At 42.5% G+C, this 20,653-nt stretch overlaps 1 protein-coding gene across 7 annotated transcripts in view; it reads left to right on the top strand.

Moving 5' to 3' along the window:
• The window catches only part of Idh3b (isocitrate dehydrogenase [NAD] subunit beta, mitochondrial), a 45,939-nt gene that overhangs the window by 1,994 nt on the left and 23,292 nt on the right, over positions 1–20,653 (top strand). For 2 of the 7 annotated variants that reach the window (XM_067128762.1, XM_067128760.1), the window contains exons 2-4: positions 3,752–3,826; positions 10,414–10,428; positions 17,894–18,177. In XM_067128762.1, the coding sequence (XP_066984863.1) occupies positions 3,752–3,826; positions 10,414–10,428; positions 17,894–18,177 (374 nt within the window). The remainder of the gene's footprint in view (positions 1–3,751; positions 3,827–10,413; positions 10,429–17,893; positions 18,178–20,653) is intronic. The other 5 variants (XM_067128767.1, XM_067128766.1, XM_067128765.1 and 2 more) reach the window with 3 other exon arrangements.

Below are 20,653 nucleotides of genomic sequence, written 5' to 3'. Positions count from 1 at the left end.
TAATTTTCCGACATCGTTGGAGGTTACATCGCCAAATGAAGCTTTGGCCATGCTTGATCAGGACGACGGTGCCTAACTCACACTTTGCACAAGTCCGCTGAAATCGCCAAGTAGGCCACTTTTCATTAAGTAAACGAGCAAAACGCTCTTCGTGGCACAAAACTCCTAAGTCCATGAGGGTCACTGGATTCTTAGATGCAAATTCGCGTGGGTAGGATACGTTCTGCAGTAGCCATGTTTGCAAGGCTTGAACCCGGAAGAGACTGAGGAAGGTCGCGGGGCAAGGTAGGTCTCGGGCATGTCGGGTCGGGTCGGTAGGACTCGGGGCATTTCGGTCGTTGGTTCAGCTGTTTAGGTAGAACTACTTACCTTGGCGGAGGGATCTCGGTCGGGAAGAATGAGTTAGGCGGCCCAGCATACGAAACTGTAATCTACCCATTTTTTTTGTTAAAAAGACAGGCGAAATCATCTGAGAAAATTACCGTCTTTTGTCTATATTTTTGCTCTCATCTCTGAGAGACTGGTACTAAACTCGTCGGAAGCTCCGTGGGGCTGCGTGTTTAGTACCCGCCCCTCAGGGATGAAAGTAAATGCATAAACAAATGATGGCAAATATCTTATTTATCTTGGTAGATTTCTCGAATGATCTCTACTGTACTGCATCGTATAAACCCTTTTCTGTATTCTCCAATAAATTGACAAACGATATCTTTGTGCGGCTGTCTCCATTACATTTACCCACCTTTCCTTTAGCCACTGTAGAGTACAGTTCGTTGCCCTTTAATTGTATGGTTTGTTCCTTGCTTTTGTTGCTTCGCTGATTCTTTTCTCCTCGTATGGAGAAAAAAATGACTCCTGTAATGACTGACTTGACACATTTTGCGCTGACTGCAGGGGAAAGACCCATACCAGGGCTTCTCCTTATAGGGAACTTGTTGTTTGGGATTTGCCCATTGCATTAGCTTTTGGGGTGGGGAGGAAGAGGGATGAGAGGTGTTTGCTGGCTTTATTGGGGGTGGGGTGGAGAGAATATGCCCTCGGTGACACACTAGAATCCCATTCCTTTTCCACCTTCTGGAAGTGCTACCCTTCTGGGAGGGCTAGCACGAGGCCTGTTAAAGCTGAGCATGACCTGCTGTCTGAGGATAAAGCAGTTTTTAGAGAGGTGTTTCTTCAGCAGTTGTCTCACCGTCTTACTTATCAGAAAATGATGTTCCAGGTACACATCAGGCATTGTCAATGCTGCAGTACCTGTGGAATATTTGGCCTACCTTGAATATTCCAGACAGGTGGCCCCTCTATCGTAGCCTCCCTTGACACTCTGTTGGAGGGGGAAGACTTTACACTTGAGCCTTCTTCACCTAAGTTAGTTACTGATATGTGTTGCTGTGCCTACAGCTAATTTGGCTTTGTCAGCTGCTGCAAAGGAGGGGGGGGATCCACCTGTCGGAGAAGCACTTCCTGCAGCAGACCCTCCAGTAGGTGTGGCTTCATCTTCGGTTCCAGTCCCTTTGGTGTGTATGGCGAGTTAGACTATCAAGAGGAAAGTGATGAAGCATTATTGGCACGCTTCTTCATCTTCTTCATGTTCTTCATCTTCATAAGACTCGTCTTCTTATTCCTTGGCTCTGGATCCTCTTTCACTGCACAGGTGGAAGAAGGAGGGAAAGTCTAAGGCCTTGTGTAAGAAGTTCAGGAGGACAGTTGAGGTGTGTGATTGTTGGATGGTGATCTGTCTACCTCAGGTGGAGTTGGCCCCATGGTGCCAGCTCACCTACACTCAGGGTCTGCAATTGTCTCTCCCCCCCACCCCCTGAGTGCTTGACTCACATTGGGATGATGAGACTTTATGTCTAGGTCATTCTGCCCAATCACTGTCAAATGGTCGCAGATAAGCACTTGCATGAGACAACCCTTCTCCCTGCATCCCCTTGGAGTAGCATAGAGAGTAGGTTGTGCAACCCATTTGCTCATTTCAGGCTTCGTCTGCGGACCAGTTTCATCCTGCCAACAGGAGGTTCTCATTCTTCACCTTCTGCAGGAGGCAATAGAATGGAACCTGCACTTTTATGAAGCTTAGAGCATTCATGATCTGAGCACATTGCTCCAGGGATTCATTTGATCTCTTCCACCTCTCGTATGTGCAGTTCGCTGCATGGGTTGATGGGGAGTGGGAGGGGCTGTGTGAGGGCCTGTTATTCCCCTCTGTGTTCTGGTTTGGTGGCAAATGAGTTTAAGAGCAGAGGAGGAGAGGCAGTATCTAGGTTGGAACTGGTTGGACGGTGATTCTGCTGGGTCTTGTACCTTTTCTCCAGTGACGCTTCTCTGCTTTAGCACAGGAAGGGGCAGGCCAAGTTGGAGTAGCACCTTACAGAGTCAATTCCACTTATCCTTGAGCCGAATAACCTTGGGGAGGCAACCTGGGCTTCACAGGGTTCAGAGTTTGGCAAATCCCTCAACACCTGGGATCTCTTAGAAGCCTGGTCTTCAGAAATTCAGACGAGTAGCCCAGCTGTTTTCCTTTTAAGAGGGGAGTCCTCTCAGTCCTTTTCATCCACCACCATTTGGTGGTGGCAAGAAGGGAGGAAAGGGGGAAAGTGACGGGAGTGGGTTGCTGAAGGTGGCAATCCCACCCCGCTCCTTTCTGAAACATAGTGCAGGTCAGATGTGAATGTGGAATAACTGGGTTTCCTTCCATTCTTATTTCCTCTTTCAAGAGCAGCATCTAGGCTGAAGTAAACACTGGAGTTAGACAAAATACATGTGAGTATAGTTTGGGCATCCTCTCCTTGTCAGTGACTAGGTGTTGTTTTGTCCTCTATTATAACAAGAGGGAAGATAGGTAGGGCAAGGTAGAGTTTAATCCTGAACCTGTTGCTTGGCAATAGCCAACACTAAACTTTCCTCTGATATGAAGTCTCTTCTGGGAGATGCCAACCATTGCACCAGACTGGTAGGAGGTTACAGGAGCCTTACTTGCAAGGGAGCATGGCAATTGCGTGGTGTGGCAACTGACCTCCCTCCTATAGAGTAAGTCTCCCATATAAAAGGTGATGATTTTTATTTGTATTGGAACAAATTGTAAAAGTAATTTAGTTTGTTCTCCGTTGTGTGCAAACCAGAGCCTTGTATCTTCTTTAATCCTCCCTCGGCTGCTCTGCTCAGTCCCTGCAGCCGAAGGAAAAGTGTGAGAGTTGGTGAGTGTTGGGTACTCCCCATCTCCACCTGTTATTTGCCTTGTTACCAAGTTTTCAACAACCAATACCAGACCAATACCAGAGCCTTTTATATAGGAGTATACAGAAGGCTCTGGTTTGTATTCCTAGGAAAGTACAAATTACTTATAAAACTTATTTTTCTTGGGTATACTCACCTGAAGTCTTTTATCTGAATCCCACTTCTAACCAACCTTGTGGTCCAGTAAGTAGTTGGTACTGTCACCTTTTCACTTGCTTGTTACCAGTTAACAACAATACCTTTTTCCCAAGCTTCAAAGACCAGACGAGCTTTCATTGAAGGTGTATATCCACATAAAAGGCACAATGATAAATGCAAATTATCCCATATTTCTAGTTCATAAATTTGACTAGAATATCCAGGTGGCTGATAAAGAATTAAAATTATTAAAATATGGTACTTTATGTTTGACACTGTGTTATTAGAAGTAGCGTTATAATTACAAACAATATTAAGTAGTTATTTACTGATTTTTACATTTTAGGCAAAAATACTTAAACTAGTATAATTCCAGGTTCGGCCACTAGTGACTGGGACGCAGTCACAAGCTAGGAGTTTACATGGAGCTGCACCTCTCACATCTGCTCAGGTAAGTCCTGTACCTTTTAGGAGTAGATACAGAATATATCATTAAGGTCAATGATTAGGATTAGACTAAGCTATGCTGGTGATTTGAAGATTGATGCTAATGTAATATGCCATAGTATGTAGCATTTTGTAAACATAGCCACAGGGGTTGGATGAAAAACAAGTCCCCCAAAACTTAGTGCCAACCCCAAGACTAGATAAATTGGGAGGGTTGGAGTAGGGAAAGACATCCATCTATAAACTATTAATGAAATGAGCTGTTCGGTGGCTGTTAGAAATGCTAGGCTGTTGCCTGGAAGTGACCCACGGGTAAATTGCCCTAGTTGTGTGGCCGTTAAGTGCTAGCACATCAAGAGAAAGTGCAACTGAAGAAGCAGGCTCAGCCCGTGAGATTTAAAATGTTGAATGTAGGCAGCATGATGGGTAAGGGATATGTGATTGCAGATTTGCAGTTAGGATAAAACGAAGGAACTGAGGAGTTGTTACGAACTTCTGTTCAGTGGGGCAAGTGAAGAAGGAAGGTGGCATTGGTGTTGTTTTGTCTGGAGACCTTAAAAGTTGTGTTTTTGTGAGGCACACAGGAAGAACGAAGGGGTCATAAGAGTACGGCTATGTACTGGGAATGTGTGCTACAACAGATCAGGATTTGCAAATTTGTGTGTAAAAACATCTAATGTTATACATTACTGTATATTTATTTTTTTGCATTCTCTTCACAAGCAGTGCTTTTGCATTTTTTTTTTAACTGAGAATGTATTTTTGTTACCTAATGTAACTTTTAAGTTCAGCTTTCCTTTACCTTAAGTTTTGTCTTGAAGTACGATGAGAATGATGTTTCCCTGACATAGTGATTGTATTAAGTCCTTTTTATTTGAGATTAATCTTACCTGCAGTTAAAGATAGCTATATATATCTTTGTGCTGGCAGGCGAGTCGGCATTCAGAGTAAAGAAGATTGTTTGGCTAGCCCAGATGACTCTAGTTTATCTGTTCTTTGCCAGGTGTGTTGTGAATGGTTTGGCTCTTGTCAGAATTCTTTATGTTGCTGCAGCAGGTGATTGTTGGGACTTCTTTGATTTGGCTGTCTCTTTATCATGGTATTGCAAATTTTGGCTTTTGGGAGTCAAGAGTGCGATTGCGAACATAGATGTGAAGAGTGTAGGGACTGGCTGAAGGACTTTATGCTTAAATTCCATAAACAGGAAAAGAACAGAATTGGGCAGATTAAGATAACAATTAGAGCAGGACACAGCCGTCACTACTCCTTCCCAAGTGCCTTTGCTTGTCATTCCTCCATCTTGGGCTTTCCCCTCTGCTCATTTTTTACCTAGACTTGAGCTTTCTTCTTTCTTAGTTCCTTCTTTACCTAGACCTGAGTCCTCTTCCTTAGCTCCATCTTCTGCTCCTTTTTGGCTCAGTGAAATTGTATAGAAAAGTTAGAACAGGATGGAAATCTTTTTTGGGGGGGTCAGTTCTGAGGGTGGGTTGATCTGTGCACTCTGCATCTTCCTATCATTTATTGTGCTCTGTCAAGCGTTTGGTACAGTCGTGGAAGGATCTTTTTGGTAAGCACAAGTCTTTGCACCAAATTTCAACTTCACCAATGTCAGTTTGTAGCAATAGGGAGGTTATTGCTATAGTTTATCTCTGAGGTATGTTGCTCTAATTCTGAGGTTACTTTAATTCAGGTAATGGAACCTATTTCTTCTGTTTCTGTTTCTCATTCTAACACTGTCTTCTATTTCCCTTTCTCCTAGAAATTACACTTTTTTTTTAGCCTTTATTGTCTGTTTCTTCGAATGTGAGTGGCTCTTGTCCTTCCTCTTCTGCTGAAGTTTCCCTTTTGACTACACTTTTTTTACAGGGGCTTCAGTGAAATCTAAGTTAGGTGCCATTCTAGGTACATTATTGTTCAAGGATTCAGCCTTGCAAGGCAGTTTTGACTGATATGGTAGTCCAGGGCATTGCTGGACCTTCCCCTCTTCCCCATTTTCTGTGGCATATGGTGGTGTTATGTCATCTTCTGCTCATCTGTCTCTTGCCGACTCGTGATTTGTAAGAGGGTGTGCTTCCCTCCACTTCCCCTCCTATGGTGCCAAAGGTTTTGGTTGAGGGGTTGACGAAGGCGTTTAATTTTCTGCTGGAATGATGCGCTTCTCTTTATCCACAGTTAGTTGAAAGAGATTTAGTAGAGACTAGGCCTCTGTTGTTTTCAAGCATTTCTGCCCCTATTAAATCTTTGAAGAGGCATAGGCGTTCTCCTTTGATTAGGGCTCATTTTGACATAGTGTCTTGTGTTCTTGTGCACAAGGCATCTTTTAAGAATGCTAGCGCTTGTATTCCTCTTATGAGGCCACATAGCGATGCCTTATAAGACATAGGTTCAAGACTCAGACTTCTTTACCAGCCTGTATTCATTAAGAGATGTTTGCTTGAGACTGATGAAATAATTTGGATTAATGTTGAGGCGGCAAATGTGTTATGTTTCTGTAAAGAACAATTGAGGTTTCGTCTTTAGCTGAGGTTTCGCTCAGTACAATCACCTTTTCTTTGTGCCCACTCAAAGGGTTTGTGTTGCCAGAAAGGATTAAAGGGACAAGTTTTTAGACTTTTTAACTTGTCTTGGTAAGGCAGTTTCAGATGCTTCTTCAGGGGATTGCTGGCATGCATACATGTACTCGTAACTGTCATCAAAGGTTTCTCTTTGGCAGAAGATGGCAGCTATATTTGATTTATCTTCAGATCGCCTTCTTAACCTGGCTCTTTTTTAGGTGATAAGGGAAGCTGTCTCAGTTCAGGAGAATCAAGTGTTTTATATAAACAACTTACCAAGTAATTACATAGCTGTAAGTTTCAACTTGTCAGCAGTTAGAATTTCGAAACTCACGGTAGCGCTGCTCTTGTTTTGGCTAGGCGACTAACTCCGTCCACTTTCGGGGTAAGAGGGAACCAGCTCAGCAAAGACCTCGGTATGTTTCTGCCGGCTGATGGCTGCACAACAGTGATTAGCAGCAATGATTTTTTGGAATTCTTTGCTTCTCTGTTGGTCGTATTTACAACAATTGGTGAAGTATTCTCTTTATGGTAGCCTTTTTGGCATAATTAGACAGTGTCAGGTTCTTTTCAGGCCTGATTTACCGATCTTGACTGTTTTTTTCACTTATCTGAGACATTTAGACTTTGTTGACTTTTGGCTTGTCGGCGATGTCTGAGTCTAGTTCCCAGTGTTAAGGTATTGCAGCTAAGGATGTAATACTAGATTAACTAAAGCCTGTTATGACCTGCACACACTCTGCACATTTTGTAGGGGCCAAATTTGTTCCACAGACTTGGCTTGTAATGAATATGAACATTGGAATGTTAAAATGTGGAAAACTGAATAGTCATTTGTCAAAGTTAGGTAGAGACAAAAAAAGGAAAGTCGCTTCTAGAGCCATTAGTAAAGAGACATTAGCTAGTCAGGTTTCTGCTAAGAGTGTGACTGATAAATTTTTTTGAATCTGTACCTTTTATTCCACCTCATCCCAGTTCTCAGTCTGTGCCACCGTCTCCTCACCCTGAGTTAACCAGAAATTTGAGTTATTAGTGAATACGATGTAACAGATAGATGCTTCATTGAGAGTTCTAATGGACAAGAGCAGTGTTAAAAGTGTTGGTGGAATGTCATTGGAGGAGGTGGCTGTCTGTTCTGCCGATTCTCCTAGGCAAAGGCCCCTGGCAAACTCCCCTAAACTTGGGAGGAGCCAAACTGGTAGCCCAGAGGAGGTCAGTGGGGTCTGCCCACAGCCAGTCACCCCCTCAGTCAGACCTGTTGTCGCTTCCCAGGTCATGACAGAGCGCGCCACTGGAAAGGCGTCTCGATGGAAGTGAGTCTAGTCTCTCTAACTCTGGTGATTCCAGTCCCAGGCACCATTGGAGCTTTAAAGACGAATCTCGTCCTTTGAAAAGACGTGCTAAGGGAGTGTCTCATTCCACCTCAGTGCCTGTGAAAAGGTTCAGAGAGCCTTCTCAAGAGAAACAACCGTCTTGCAGTTCTTGGGACAGTCCTGAATGCTTCTCCCAGGATCACCTGGAGTTAGAGGGACAGTTTTCGACAGTTAGGTGCCTCGCCCCCTCTCGCAAGCGGTCTTCTTTGTCTAGAACTCGGCTGAGGTCCCTTCCATCGCTCTGGAACGTTCTCTTGGGCTTAAGAAAGTATCTGAGCACCCATTGGCATCCGAGCTCCCAGCTCCTGTAACCCCATTTGCTGCTGAGCTCCCTTGAGCTTCAGAGCGCCTGTTAACACCAGAATGCTCAGCGATCCCCGAGTCTTCAGCTACTTCCGTGATGCAGCCATTGGCGCCTGAACATCTTTTGGCAGAACGTTCGGTTCTTCCTGATTTCCGCTTATCGGCACCGATACATACCTAACAGAGGCGCCGATAACCGAAAATCAGCGCTTTTTGGCGCCGATAACCCCCGAAAATCGCTGAAAAAATGCCGAAAATAGCTGATTTTCGGTTAGCGGCAATTCTCGGTTATCATCACACCCTCAGAAATGGAACCCCGCCGATAACTGGGGACTGCCTGTATAAAAATGACATTTTTATAATAAAATAAAATTTTATATGTACTTAGCAAGTAATTACATGAGCAGAGCCCTCCCTCCTCCCCTTGCATGGACAGGAAGGCATAAACATATTGGGCTCTTTGCTGAGCTGGTTCCTCCCTTACCCTGAAAGTGGGTGGGGTTAGTCACATAGCCAAAACAAAAGTAGTGCTACCACGAATTTCAGAACTCTAGCTGCCGACGAGTTGAAACTTATAGCTATGTAATTGCTTGGTAAGTATATGCAAAACTGTATTTTATTATAAAAATGTCATTTTTTAAGACAGTCCTTCAAGTCTATAGTTAAGAGACCTGTGCCTAATCCTGGCCCTCCAGTTAAGATTTGTTCCTCCTCCTCCTCGCAAGCTTTGCCTTCTGCTGCTAAGACCTAAGCCCTTTTGAGCGTCCACTTCAGGATTCGGCAGGAGTAAAGCCACTCACTTTACTCGGAGAAAATTAAGTATTCTGCCCTTGGGTTCTAGTAGGAGGCCAACTGTAGCCCTTCTGGGCTGGTTGGAGAGACTTAGGGACAGATTGAGATTTAAGGACAGAAACCCAGATGTTGAAGATTCTGAAGGAGGGTTATGTCGTTCATTTAATATAGAATGAGGTTGTTTCTTTGTTAGAAACGAAATCAGTAGAACAGGTGTCAGTAATTTTCCAATGATTCTCAACCATCTATTTCTAGCATCAAAAGCATCTAGAGGTTGGCATCAAGTGTTGAACATGTCAAACCTGAACTGGTGTATTTGTCTATCTCCCTTTGTCGTGGAGTCATCCAGCATGGTTCTAGCATGTTGGGTGAGATTGATAGACATGCAGGATGCATATTTCCATATCCTGGTAAATCCTCAGTCAGAGAGGGTCCTTCGCTTTTTGTTTGAGGGGAAGGTATGTCAGTTCAAGGCATTGTTCTAGCTTGTGTACTGCACCTCAAGTGTTCATTAGGGTTTTAGCACCCATAGAGGGGTGATGTCATCTTATGGGTGTAAGGATTCTCTATATCTAGGCAACTAGCTAATTTAGCCAGTTCTTATGGTGGGATCTATAGGCCGAGGACCTTGCGCTTCATTTGGCCTGGTCTGTGATTAGTCATCAGAAGTTGTCTCTGGTTCAGACTCAGTCTATTCTCTGTCTGGGGATAAGGACAGACTCGCTCTTTTCAGGCTTTTCTTTCGGGGAGATGCGTAGACAACTTGCCTCTTTTCGAAGGATTTCAACCGTTAAATAGGCTTTCTCTAAGGCAATGACTTTCCCTGTTGGGACACATGGCCTCTCTTGAGAAGTTGTTAGATTGATGAGACTCAGGATGGGCTGATGCAGTTTCACTTGAAAGAGACTAGGGGTAGGAAGTCTCTTCCAGACTCACATTTAATTTCAGTCCTGATAAATCTTCAAGAAACATTGGAATGGTGGACAGAAAAAGAGTCCCACATCAACTCATGGTTCTATGGAAGAGCCTGCAGCAATGTGAACATCTGGTCAGGAACAAGGTGGTAGTTGAATTTTCCAACAATGTGACCTCCCCAGCATAACATGAATGAGGGTGGCATGATTGATCTCAAAAATGTAAGTTTTCAAAATAAAATGTATGATTTGGACACTACCTACTGTTAAAGTAGAACCTACCTGGTCTCCTCACAACTTAATGGATGGCCACGAAGAATTGTGACAAGCTAAAACATTCAAGACACATCTGGTGGAGAACAGGTGAACTAGACAGTCATCTGGGTCAGCAAGCAGTCTTCTTGATTTTGAATGCCAACTTGCCTGCTGGCGTGAAAATATAGCTATCTTTTACAGTAGTTAAGTATGCAAATAAATTTTATTATGAAAATTTACATTTTTCAGTATAAGATATTGTTACAGAAGTGCAATATGTGATGTAAAGATGGCAGCAACCGTAGAAAATTCTTAGAAAGGCATTTTCAGTACTTGTTTTATTAAAAGATTTCCTCCTTTAAATATTTGCTCTTTTCTTTCCTGCATTTTGTTCTAAAGGACTCGATTAGCTGGGTAAGTTCGATAAGGAAAGTGGATATAGTTCTCCAGCGTATCCAGCTTTTCATGTCTGGACAAATATAATTATTAGGTGTTGCCCGAATTTTTTTTATACCTCCAGTTGAACATCCTTGGCACATTTGTTTTCATGATTTGTCTGTTTAGCAATTTTTTTGGAGGTTGAAATTTGATTTTTTATCAGGTTAGTTACTTTAGATTACAGTTATCATAGTTCAGTTGTGTTATCCTTAGTGCTAGTCTTTTTATGTGGAATTTAAAAATGTAAGATAACTGTCCACATCCTTGCACATTATTGTCTCAACAAAGCACAGATTTTAGTAGAGTGTTTTATATAGGTTTGTATTTTGAGCCTTTTATCAGACCAAGATTCTTTGGTTTACTGTTGTCTTCTATTGCAGTTCCAAAGTGACAGTGGTTAAATGTCAGTGTAAAATATATTAGTGTATTATCTTAATCTGAGAATACTTCTAGTCTGTTTAACATATTTTATTCATTCTTACAAGGTAAGAGGCATGTATCGTTCGAAAATTGAGTGCTGTATTAAAAAAAAAACTAGGACCTTTAACTGGTGACTGGACGTAAAAAACGTGGGCATGTATTACCTGCACTTATTAGGACATATCTGTGTGACTTGTACTGAGGGACACTTACTTCACTTGTTCTCTTTCTTACGTTCACACTGGTTTTGTCTTTTCCTTCACATCCAGTTCTAACTCATGATTGTTAGTTCCCTACACATCGTGGGTCTATTCTTTCATCTAGCTCATTTTTTCTGTATGTTTAAGATTCACAACACTCAGCCATAATGGCAGAAACTTTTCATCAAAGCTTTATTGTCATTTTTGCCTTCATTGCTAAAATTCTTCCTAGATGGTGTCTCTAATAGCTGAGCCTACATTCACAGCCTCATTCCCACCCACTCTTGCCTCTTCAAACTCATTCCTTTTCTGACATTTCACTCCCACTCTCATTCTCCATACTTGCTCAGTCACTTTTTATTTTACGTTTTCGTATTTCTTATCTCCTGCACTCATAGTTTTCTCAGAAAATTCAGCAAACCGTGCTTACAAAAACTCTCATAGCTCGTGCACCAGATTCCTCAATTTTCTCTGAACTTCTCCGTGTGCTGTACAAAAATTGGGGCAGTAAGAGATAAAACAAACTTCAGATTTTTCCTTTTTTTTTTTTTTTACAAATTCGCTGTATATGTATATATAGATACACAATTGCAAACATTCCCATACTTGCACTTATAAACTAATTAATAAACTTACTTGTACATATAAACTAATGACTAAATTTATCCCATACTCTCTAAATGTAGGTTGTAGAAATAATGTCGTAAATGCAGTTGCATGTAATAATGCTTCCTTTACAAAAAGTCATTTTCAATTTCTGTTCACCCTACAATAATTCACTGCCTCAATTCCCTAGGTATTGGTGCTATCACATCTATCAATTAATATTTATGTATTTCTAAAACTATACCATCATGAACAAACAAGTTATGAATCCTATGCCATACAGCAAAACTCACTGAATACTGAACTACAAAGTCCTGTTATGATCTGTCGTTAATTATTACAGATTCTATTGTTGCCAACTTATTTATGAATTCTCAACTTCATTATCACCGAGTGATTTCTTAGTACCAAACCACTGCAACCAGCAAACTGTTGAAGACCAAATCCTCTGTCACCACAAGGTTTCTGAATATCAAATCCACTGACACCAAGCAACATCTGGAAATCAGACTGTCGCAAATAACTTTCTAAACTAATTCCGCCTGCATCTGAACTAATTCTGTCTGTACTCTACATGGACTATCATAGACCAGACTTTTTCTTAGTTCACAAAAACAGAAGAAATTAAGTCACAGGAGTCAGCATTCATTCATCAGTCAGAAGACATAATTAGTGAGAAATGATAAAGAGGCAAAACATGCTGACAAAAAATCAGAGCTATTACAGTGTCAGCACCCATTGGTTCATATTCAATTTCTTTATTCCATTTTTTCGTATGTGTAACTTACCAAGTAATTGCATAGCTATACTTTCCACACGCACGGCAGTTAAAAATTTGAAATTTGCGGTAGCGATTCGTTTGTTTATAGCGTAGATAACACCCCGCCCTCTGTCGGGGAACAATTGGTACAACATAACGGTGATAGCCACTTCTTTTCTGCCGGCTTCGACATCAACATCAAATGTTTTGGCAGTTGAATTTGAGATTTTTTCGTCACTTTTCCCAAGGATTTGGTGAAGTGCCGATTGTTTTGGTAGCTTTTCAGTCTAGCCTAGTGGATTTTGTGCAATTTCTTTTTCGTAATGTCCGATTCCAGTCCATAAAGTATTAGATATTGTGGGGAGGGTTGCAAGACCTGGATGACCACAGTAACCTACGATAGTCATACAATCTGTGCAGAATGTAGAGGACAAGAATGTTTAGTAGGTCTCACTTGTGCTGAATGTGATGGATGGGATGAGAAGAAATGGAAGTTTCTTAAGTCCTGACCATAACATTCCTTCTTCTCCTGCCCTTGTTTTATCCCCCATCCTTATTCCTCCTAATAATTCTCCATCAACTCCTATTCCTGGCTCCCATGCTTTGGAACCCAATGCCATAGCCAGCCTCGAGAGTAAGTTTGATTGTAAATTCGATCTCATAGTTAATGCTGTGTCAAAGTTGGGTCAATCACCTAAGGTCTTATGGATGAAGTGCAGAGTATTAAACAGTGCCAGTGCCAGTGTCAGTGCCAGTGGAGGAGGTGGCTGTCCGTCCCACTGATGCTCCCAGACGAAGGTCACTGTCGCACTCCCCTGATCATGGGAGTAGTCATCAGGAGGTCCAAAGGAGGTTAGTGGGGTTTGCTCACGGGCAGTCGCCCCCTAATCTGATCTAGTGCCTTGTGGTTCTGACAGCTGTTGGAAAGGCGTCACATTGAGTGCCCACCAGTTATTGTCTGACTCCGATAGTGACTCCAGTACGAATAAGAAGCATTTTTGGCGCTTCCCAGGAGAATCTTGTCCCTTGAAGGGACGTCGTGGTAGAGAGGCCTCTCTCATTTCACCGGCATGCTAGAGACCGTTCCGCTAGCCTGCAACCAGGTTGCAGTACGTGGCACAGCCCTGTTTGCCCAAGTGTTCTCATGCAGAACTTCATTACTCAACTTCTAAGTGCTCTTCTAAGAAATGCTCTTCTGCTGGGTGTCTGCATGAGTGGCCAGATTGTTCGCCAGAGCGCCTCTCAGTCATTGAGTGCCCGTCTCTTACTCCAAAGAGCCTGTCTTGGACTCCAGAGCGCCCCCCCCTCATTCCCCCGAGCGCCTGTCTGGAGCCAGCACAGCACCGACTGACCTCCCGATGTCTACTGAATGCCCGCCTACGTCTTCTTCACCCACTCTCGTGCCTGAAGAACCCTCTACATACAGAAGACGAAGTTCAAAATGGAGACGAATCAATCAGTGTTATCCTCCATCCAGCAGGGTGACTGGATGTCAACACTCGACATGCAGGACGCGCATTTCCACATTCCAGGAGTCCAGGAAATGCCTGAGATTTGTCTTCAGGGGCAGAGTCTTCCAGTTTCGGCTTCTGTGTTTCGGTCTCTCCACTGCCCCACAGGTATTCACGTGAGTCCTATCTCCCCCTCAGGAGATGGCTTCATCTGTTAGGTATCAACATAAGCCTATACCTAGGCGACAGGCTTCTCCACTCCCAGTCACAGGAGCAATGCATGAAGGATCTGCAGACTACCCTTCTTCTTGCTGAGGAACTTGGACTTTTAATAAATCAAGAGAAGTCTCAACTAGCCCCAACTCAGGGAATTCTGTATTTGGGGATGAGGATCAACTCTGTGTTTTCAGGCTCTTCCCTCCCCAAAGAGGATAGTCCCGTCTTCAGTTGGTACAGGGCCGTCTTTTACTTCCAGTTTTCTCAGTGAATCGATGGATGAGTCTGCTGGGAACCCTCTCATCCATAGAACAGTTTGTGAAGCTAGGAAGACTTCTTGTGAGGCCCCTTCAGTTCTTTCTACGAGCAAGGTGGAACAGAAGAAAGCAACCGGACACAGTGACTTTCCCAATTATGAATGAGATAAAGGAGGATCTCCGATGATGGACGTCCAGGGAAAGACTTTTAGAGGGACAGTCTCTGCAACTGCTGAGCCCCGACCTCTCCGTTTATGCAGACTCCTCGGACCAGGTTGGGGAGCTCTACTGGACACTGGAAGCTTCTGGCACTTGGTCTCCAGAGCAAAGGAAGTTGTATATAAACGCCAAGGAGTTGTCTGCCATTCGTCTGGACCTGAAGCATTTTGTGAAAGCAGTAGCAAACAGAACCGTGGTGGTACATTCCGACAGCATCACGGCTCTCTCCTATATCAGGAATCGGCAGAACCCACTCGTTCTCCCTTTGTCAGGCAGCGAAGGAGCTACTCATTTGGGCAGACCAGAATCAGGTCAGACTTACCACCAGATTCATCCAGGGGAAGATGAACGTCTTGGCAGACGGGTTAAGTCGACGAGGTCAAGTCCTCCCAACAGAGTGGATCCTGAACTCAAGTGTCTGCAACAGCCTCTGGAAGGTGTGGGGCAGGCCGACAGTGGACCTGTTCGCCACATCGAAGAATTACCGTCTTCCTCTATTTTGTTTGCCAGTCCCCGACCCTCAGGTGGGGGTCGGATGCCATGCTGATAGGCTGGTCGGACCTGGACCTCTACACCTTTCCCCCATTCAACATGGTGAGGGGGTTCTCAACAAGTTCAAGAATCACAGCAACTTATCAATGACCCAGGTACTGTAGCACCTTTTTGGCCTCTCAAAGAATGGTTCCTTGACCTTCTAAAGTTTCTTGTGGATTTTCCAAGGTTACTGCCTCAAAGTCCACATCTTCTCAAACAGCCTCATCTTTGGAAGTTCCATCAAGGACTATTCGCTCTGGCTCTGACAGGCTTCAGACTATCTGGAGACTCATCAAAGTGAAGGGCTTTTCAAAGCAAGCTGCAGAAGCTATTTCTAGATGGAGACGTAAGTCTACCAGCCGAGTCTGCCAGGCCAAATGGTCTGTTTTCCACAGGTGATGCAGCAGCAATAACGTCTCATCTGCTAAAACTACTGTAACCCAAATAGCGGACTTTCTTCTCTTTCTCAGGAACTCCAAGGGACTTCTCCATTGATATCAGGGGCTACAGGTCTCTGCTGGGATCAGTCTTCAAGCTTAGAGGAGGGAGTGGACTTGGCCTCTAATAAAGACCTGACGGATCTGATTAAGTCTTTCGAGACTACTAAACAGGTGAAGGACAACTCCGTGTCATGGAACCTGGATGTATTGCTTAAATGGTTAACGGGTCCTGCCTTTGAGCCTCTCCGTACCATTTCACTCAAGAATTTGACAAAGAAGTCTTTTTCTTCAGCTTTGGCCACCTTCGTGCTTGGCTTCCTAGCTAAGAACGAGTCCCCGTCCAATCCCTGGCCACACTTGTTCTCTATTAAAAACCTCATGGACATTCTAGGACCAGGGGAGGAGGAAAGGGTCCTTTGCCCAGTGACGGCACTGAGATATGACTTAGACAGGACAAAGAGAACCAGAGGCCCTGCCAGTAACCTCTGGTGTTCTGTCAAGAACCCATCGAAACCCGTGTCTAAGAATGCGTTGTCATTTTTTCTTAGAAGTCTCACCATTGAGGCGCACTCTCAAATAGATGTCCTGCCTTCTTTTAAGGTGAGAGCGCATGATATTAGGGCTGTTGCCACTTCATATGCCTTTAGCCATAGTATGATGATCACGGCAATCCTCCAGTGGACATACTGTACTGGAAATGCAATTCTGTTTCTGCCTCCCACTATCTTAAAGAAATTTAAACAACATATGAAGATTGCAGTATCTTAGGTCCGTTGTTGGTGGCTGGCTCAGTGTTGGGGGAAGAAGCATAGGAAGCAACCCTTTCTGTCCGTAACTTCTTCGCCATGAAGTTTTTAGGTGTCAGGTCCTTTTGCGGAGCCTGGGGGTACTTGTACCCAGAGTGCCCACCAGTCTGTGGTAGTGGTATGATGGTTTTTAATTTTTATTGTTGTCGGTGTGGCTAACTATTTTATTTTTGTGCTGCACCCAGGGCAACGGCAGTTTTTTCTCTGTTGCTTTATGGTGTTCGGAAGGCTCCCTCACTGTAAAGCCCCCTCTCAAAAGTAGGGACGTATCACAGCTGTTCCACTAAGTTGCTACAGGCCAAGATGAGCACAGACCAAGGCAGTAATCATCTACTGTGGCTCTCTTTTCAGGTAAGGTTGCAGCAAGAATTTTATCAATGCTAAGAGATTTTTATGTTGCAAATTGATCCTCATATCTGATTGTTTTTGGAACAGAATATGTCCATTTATCCCACCACCTATCAGTGTGGGATTCTGCTATGTAATTACTTGGTAAGCTACATACTGTATATGAAAATGGTATTTTCATAATAAAATTAAGTTTCATGTATACTTACCAAGTAATTACAAGGTCAGAGCCCTCCCTCCTCCCCTCTGATGGACATTAAGCACAAAAGAAGTGACTTATCACTGTTACATTGTACTTATTGTTCCCCGATAGAGGGCGGATAGTTACCTACACTATCAACAAACAAATCGCTACCTCGAACTTCAAATTTCTAATTGCTGCGCGAGTTGAAAGTATAGCTATGCAATTACTTTGTAAGTACTGTATATATGAAACTTAATTTTATTATGAAAATACTATATTTTCAAAATATTGTACTGCCTCTATTGCCCTGTTATATTTTCTAGTCTTTCCACATTGCTTTCTAAAAATGTTATGCTCTTCCCCTTTTACATCATAAATTTTTTTTTATCCATATCGGTGGTACCAAAGGTTTTTGCAGCAGCTCAGTGGCCTTCGGCTACTTTGCTTTATACCTTTAACTTTGGTCTTTTTTCCGCTTGTCCAACCAATTCAACATGATCTTGCTTGAATTTTTACCTTTTATGGAAAACATGCCCTCTCTGGAGAAGCCTTGTTAGAGTAAAAGTGTAATATTCATCTTCCTATTTTATGATCTTACTGAACTATTTTATTATTGTCTTTCACCACTTTGCTATTTCAGACATTTTTTCCCTTGTCCCTGCTGCTATGAGAATGCAAGATCTTGATTTGATCATGATGTGTATGGCATTAGAAGTTTGCGATATTTTGCAGATTGTAGTGAAGTTTTGACATGTAACATCTTATGCTTTTGCATCATGGGAGACCCTTTTGATTATAACTTTGTACGTCAGAACATTTATAAGACACACAAAGGCGCAAAATTGTAATTCTTTGATTTTTTAGATATTCTGAGTAAATGGAATATATCTTGTGCATCATTTTTGTTAGGTGTTGGTGATAACTTAGTGAAATGTTATTTCCTGGAAACCATTGATTTTATTGTATTTGTATGTGTCATAATGCTTTTTAACCATTGCAGCAGGTCCCTGTGAGTAAACCAGAGGGCCGCACCACTGCAACTTTGATCCCAGGCGATGGAGTGGGTCCAGAGCTGTGTCAGGTTGTCATTGATGTTTTCCAAAATGCTGGAGTACCAGTGGACTTTGAAGAACATTATCTAACAGAGCTCTATTCTAAGAGATCTGAGAGTTTAGACGAAGTTGTTGAGAGCATCAGGAGGAATGGTATATGTTTGAAGGGTATTTTAGCTACTCCTGACCACAGCTCAGATGGAGAACTCAAGACCTTGAATATGAAACTCAGGTAATGTCTTCCATTTTGCAGATATAAATTTGTGTCCCTCATTTTGTGGTTACATTTCATGGTTTTAAAATTATACCACAGTAGTATTGATGTATTTCCTACAGAAGTACAAACCAGAGCTTCTTATGCAGTATCCTTAAACACAAGGTGAAAGATAGTTACCGGGCAGTTATGGGATGTGAGTGGGGGATTACCACTTAACTCACATGCTGTCACCAAGCACTCTTTTTTTTTGGCTGCTGTCCAATGAGGACATCTTGCTGTGCTCCTACTGACTGCTAAGTTGAAATTGTGCTTTTGAATGATTTGTATATACAAGAAATAGCGTTGTGATTGTGTGTATGTGTATATGGTCTCTGAACTGTGTATATACCTGTAGGGTGTGTGTGCAGTAACCTGCTTGCCTAGTGTATGGCATGTCCTTACTATGGTATGAGTATCCTGAACTATCCCATGGTTTCACTGATAAAAGGAATTCTCAGGGAATGCATAGTAGAGTCAGTGCTATCCTATTGTTCATTGTGCTTGTGATCTTCAGACAGGTTTCATGTGCAACAGGCCTCTTTTTACAGTACTTGTGAGTGCTAAGGTGGATGCTGGTAGGATCTATTTGTATGCGATCATGTTGCATCCAGGCCTGCTAGGGGTTTCCCACAGACTCGAAGTTGTCTTTACCCAGTTGACAGGTATTTCTGGTGTCCAGAGAGGTGCAGTTTCTTCAGAAAACAGACTTCCTGGCCACTTTTTGTTGCAACTCGGGGATCATGATAAACTGGGAGAAGTTGGCTCTCACCCCCCAGCAGCAGACAAAGCACCTAGGTGGTCTTTCTTGTCAACCAGCTTGTTGTTTTCAGGTCTTTGACCTCCTGTTGTCTTTGAGGCAAGTCTCTCTGGCAGCACTTATCATCTCCAAAGGATCATCCCTCCCAGATTGGTTCTTGAGCAAGGAGATACAAAATTCCACTTACTTACTGGCAATTTCCCTTTGGTACTTCTGCTCAAAGCTGCATTGGAGGGGGATTTAAGTAAAAACCTGAGAGGTTCATTTGTCTCAGGTGTGTGAGTCAAGGATGATCCTCATCTGCAAATCAATATTTTGGAAAGGGAAGCGGCATCGTTAATCCTGCAAGATTCCAAGACTGATGAGTCGTTTCATTCTGCTATTGAGCAACAATATGTTTTTAATGACTTTTTGATGTGTGTGCTTATTCCTTGGGTTACGTGGGGCAAGAATAGATAAACGCACATCACACTTTCCCTTTTAATTTGAAAATATATGTATACACACTTACATCACAAACATTCTCATACATGCAACTCCAAACTAAGTTATTATTAAACTTAACCTTCAGTCTTTACTTTTCCCAGTGAAACATATAATGAAACACTAAAGTAAAAGTTCACTCAGCAATAACTCGTTGTCTCTTTCAGCTTCACTGGTAATGCAAATGTTACATTTATCATTTAATGCTTATTTATTTCTAAAACTACACTTTATAAGTTGAGCTTTCAAAATGTAAGGTTTGTACATCTAGGAAAAAGGTAATTATTTTGAATTTATTATTTTTTTTATACCAATATGTGGTTGGTGTTCATGTTGTTGCTTTTCCCTATCCCTTTACCAAAGATTAATCCATTGATCAGTGGTCTTTTGTGTGCTTCTACCTCGGCTCCTGTTAAAACTAGTCGGAAATTAAAGCTATCTGATTCTGTTAAGGTATGTTTTGAGGTGATCTCGGTATTGTATCCCTCAAAGCTGATTCTTGGAACGCTACTGCTTTGGTTTCCAGTTTTATGAAGCTGCATAGATCTACATGTTATGACACTGATACAATATCAGATTTTCAACCTTCCCAGTTTAAGATGTAAGTTTTTTCAAGTTACTTGTCCCATGGAAGCAGAGAGCTCTCTAATTGGTAAGGTAGTTTGGCTTGATAGTGAGGCAGAAGTACTTATGAAGTTGGTTTATCATTCTTAGCATAACAGCTTGTTTATTGTGCCAGGCAAAAAAAAAAAATAGTAATAATACTGTAGTAATGATTATATAAATGTTGGTATTCAAGTATCAGCATTCTTGATGAGACAGTGGAGTATTAACCTTACGTTGATAGACTTACTTCTGAAGCTTGGGGAAGACAGAGTTTCTGGAGTATATGGCAGTTCTTCAAGAAGAACCTCGGGCAATGATGGTTCTTAGGGAAGGATAATTTGTACCTTTTGTGGCCCTGTTGACATTCCTGATATCCTTTCCTGCCCGCCTTTTCACACAGAGATGTTCTGAGTTTTGGAGGAGGATATCAGACAGTTGTTATGTAAGGAGACCATTGAGTCAATTTTAGACTAGTCACTGAGGTTTTACCATTGACTTTTTCTTGTTCCCAAGGCCTGGGGTTGTTGGGGGTGGAGGCCAGTCATTCAGTTCAATCCTGACAGCAATTTGGAAGGTTGACTGGGTGATTCATATTAACATGCAGGG

Source organism: Macrobrachium rosenbergii, chromosome 27 (genome assembly GCF_040412425.1).
Source record: "Macrobrachium rosenbergii isolate ZJJX-2024 chromosome 27, ASM4041242v1, whole genome shotgun sequence".
Classification (NCBI taxonomy): domain Eukaryota; kingdom Metazoa; phylum Arthropoda; class Malacostraca; order Decapoda; family Palaemonidae; genus Macrobrachium; species Macrobrachium rosenbergii.
The sequence above is the reverse complement of the archived record's forward strand: the minus strand, read 5'-3'. Positions and strand labels throughout refer to the sequence as shown.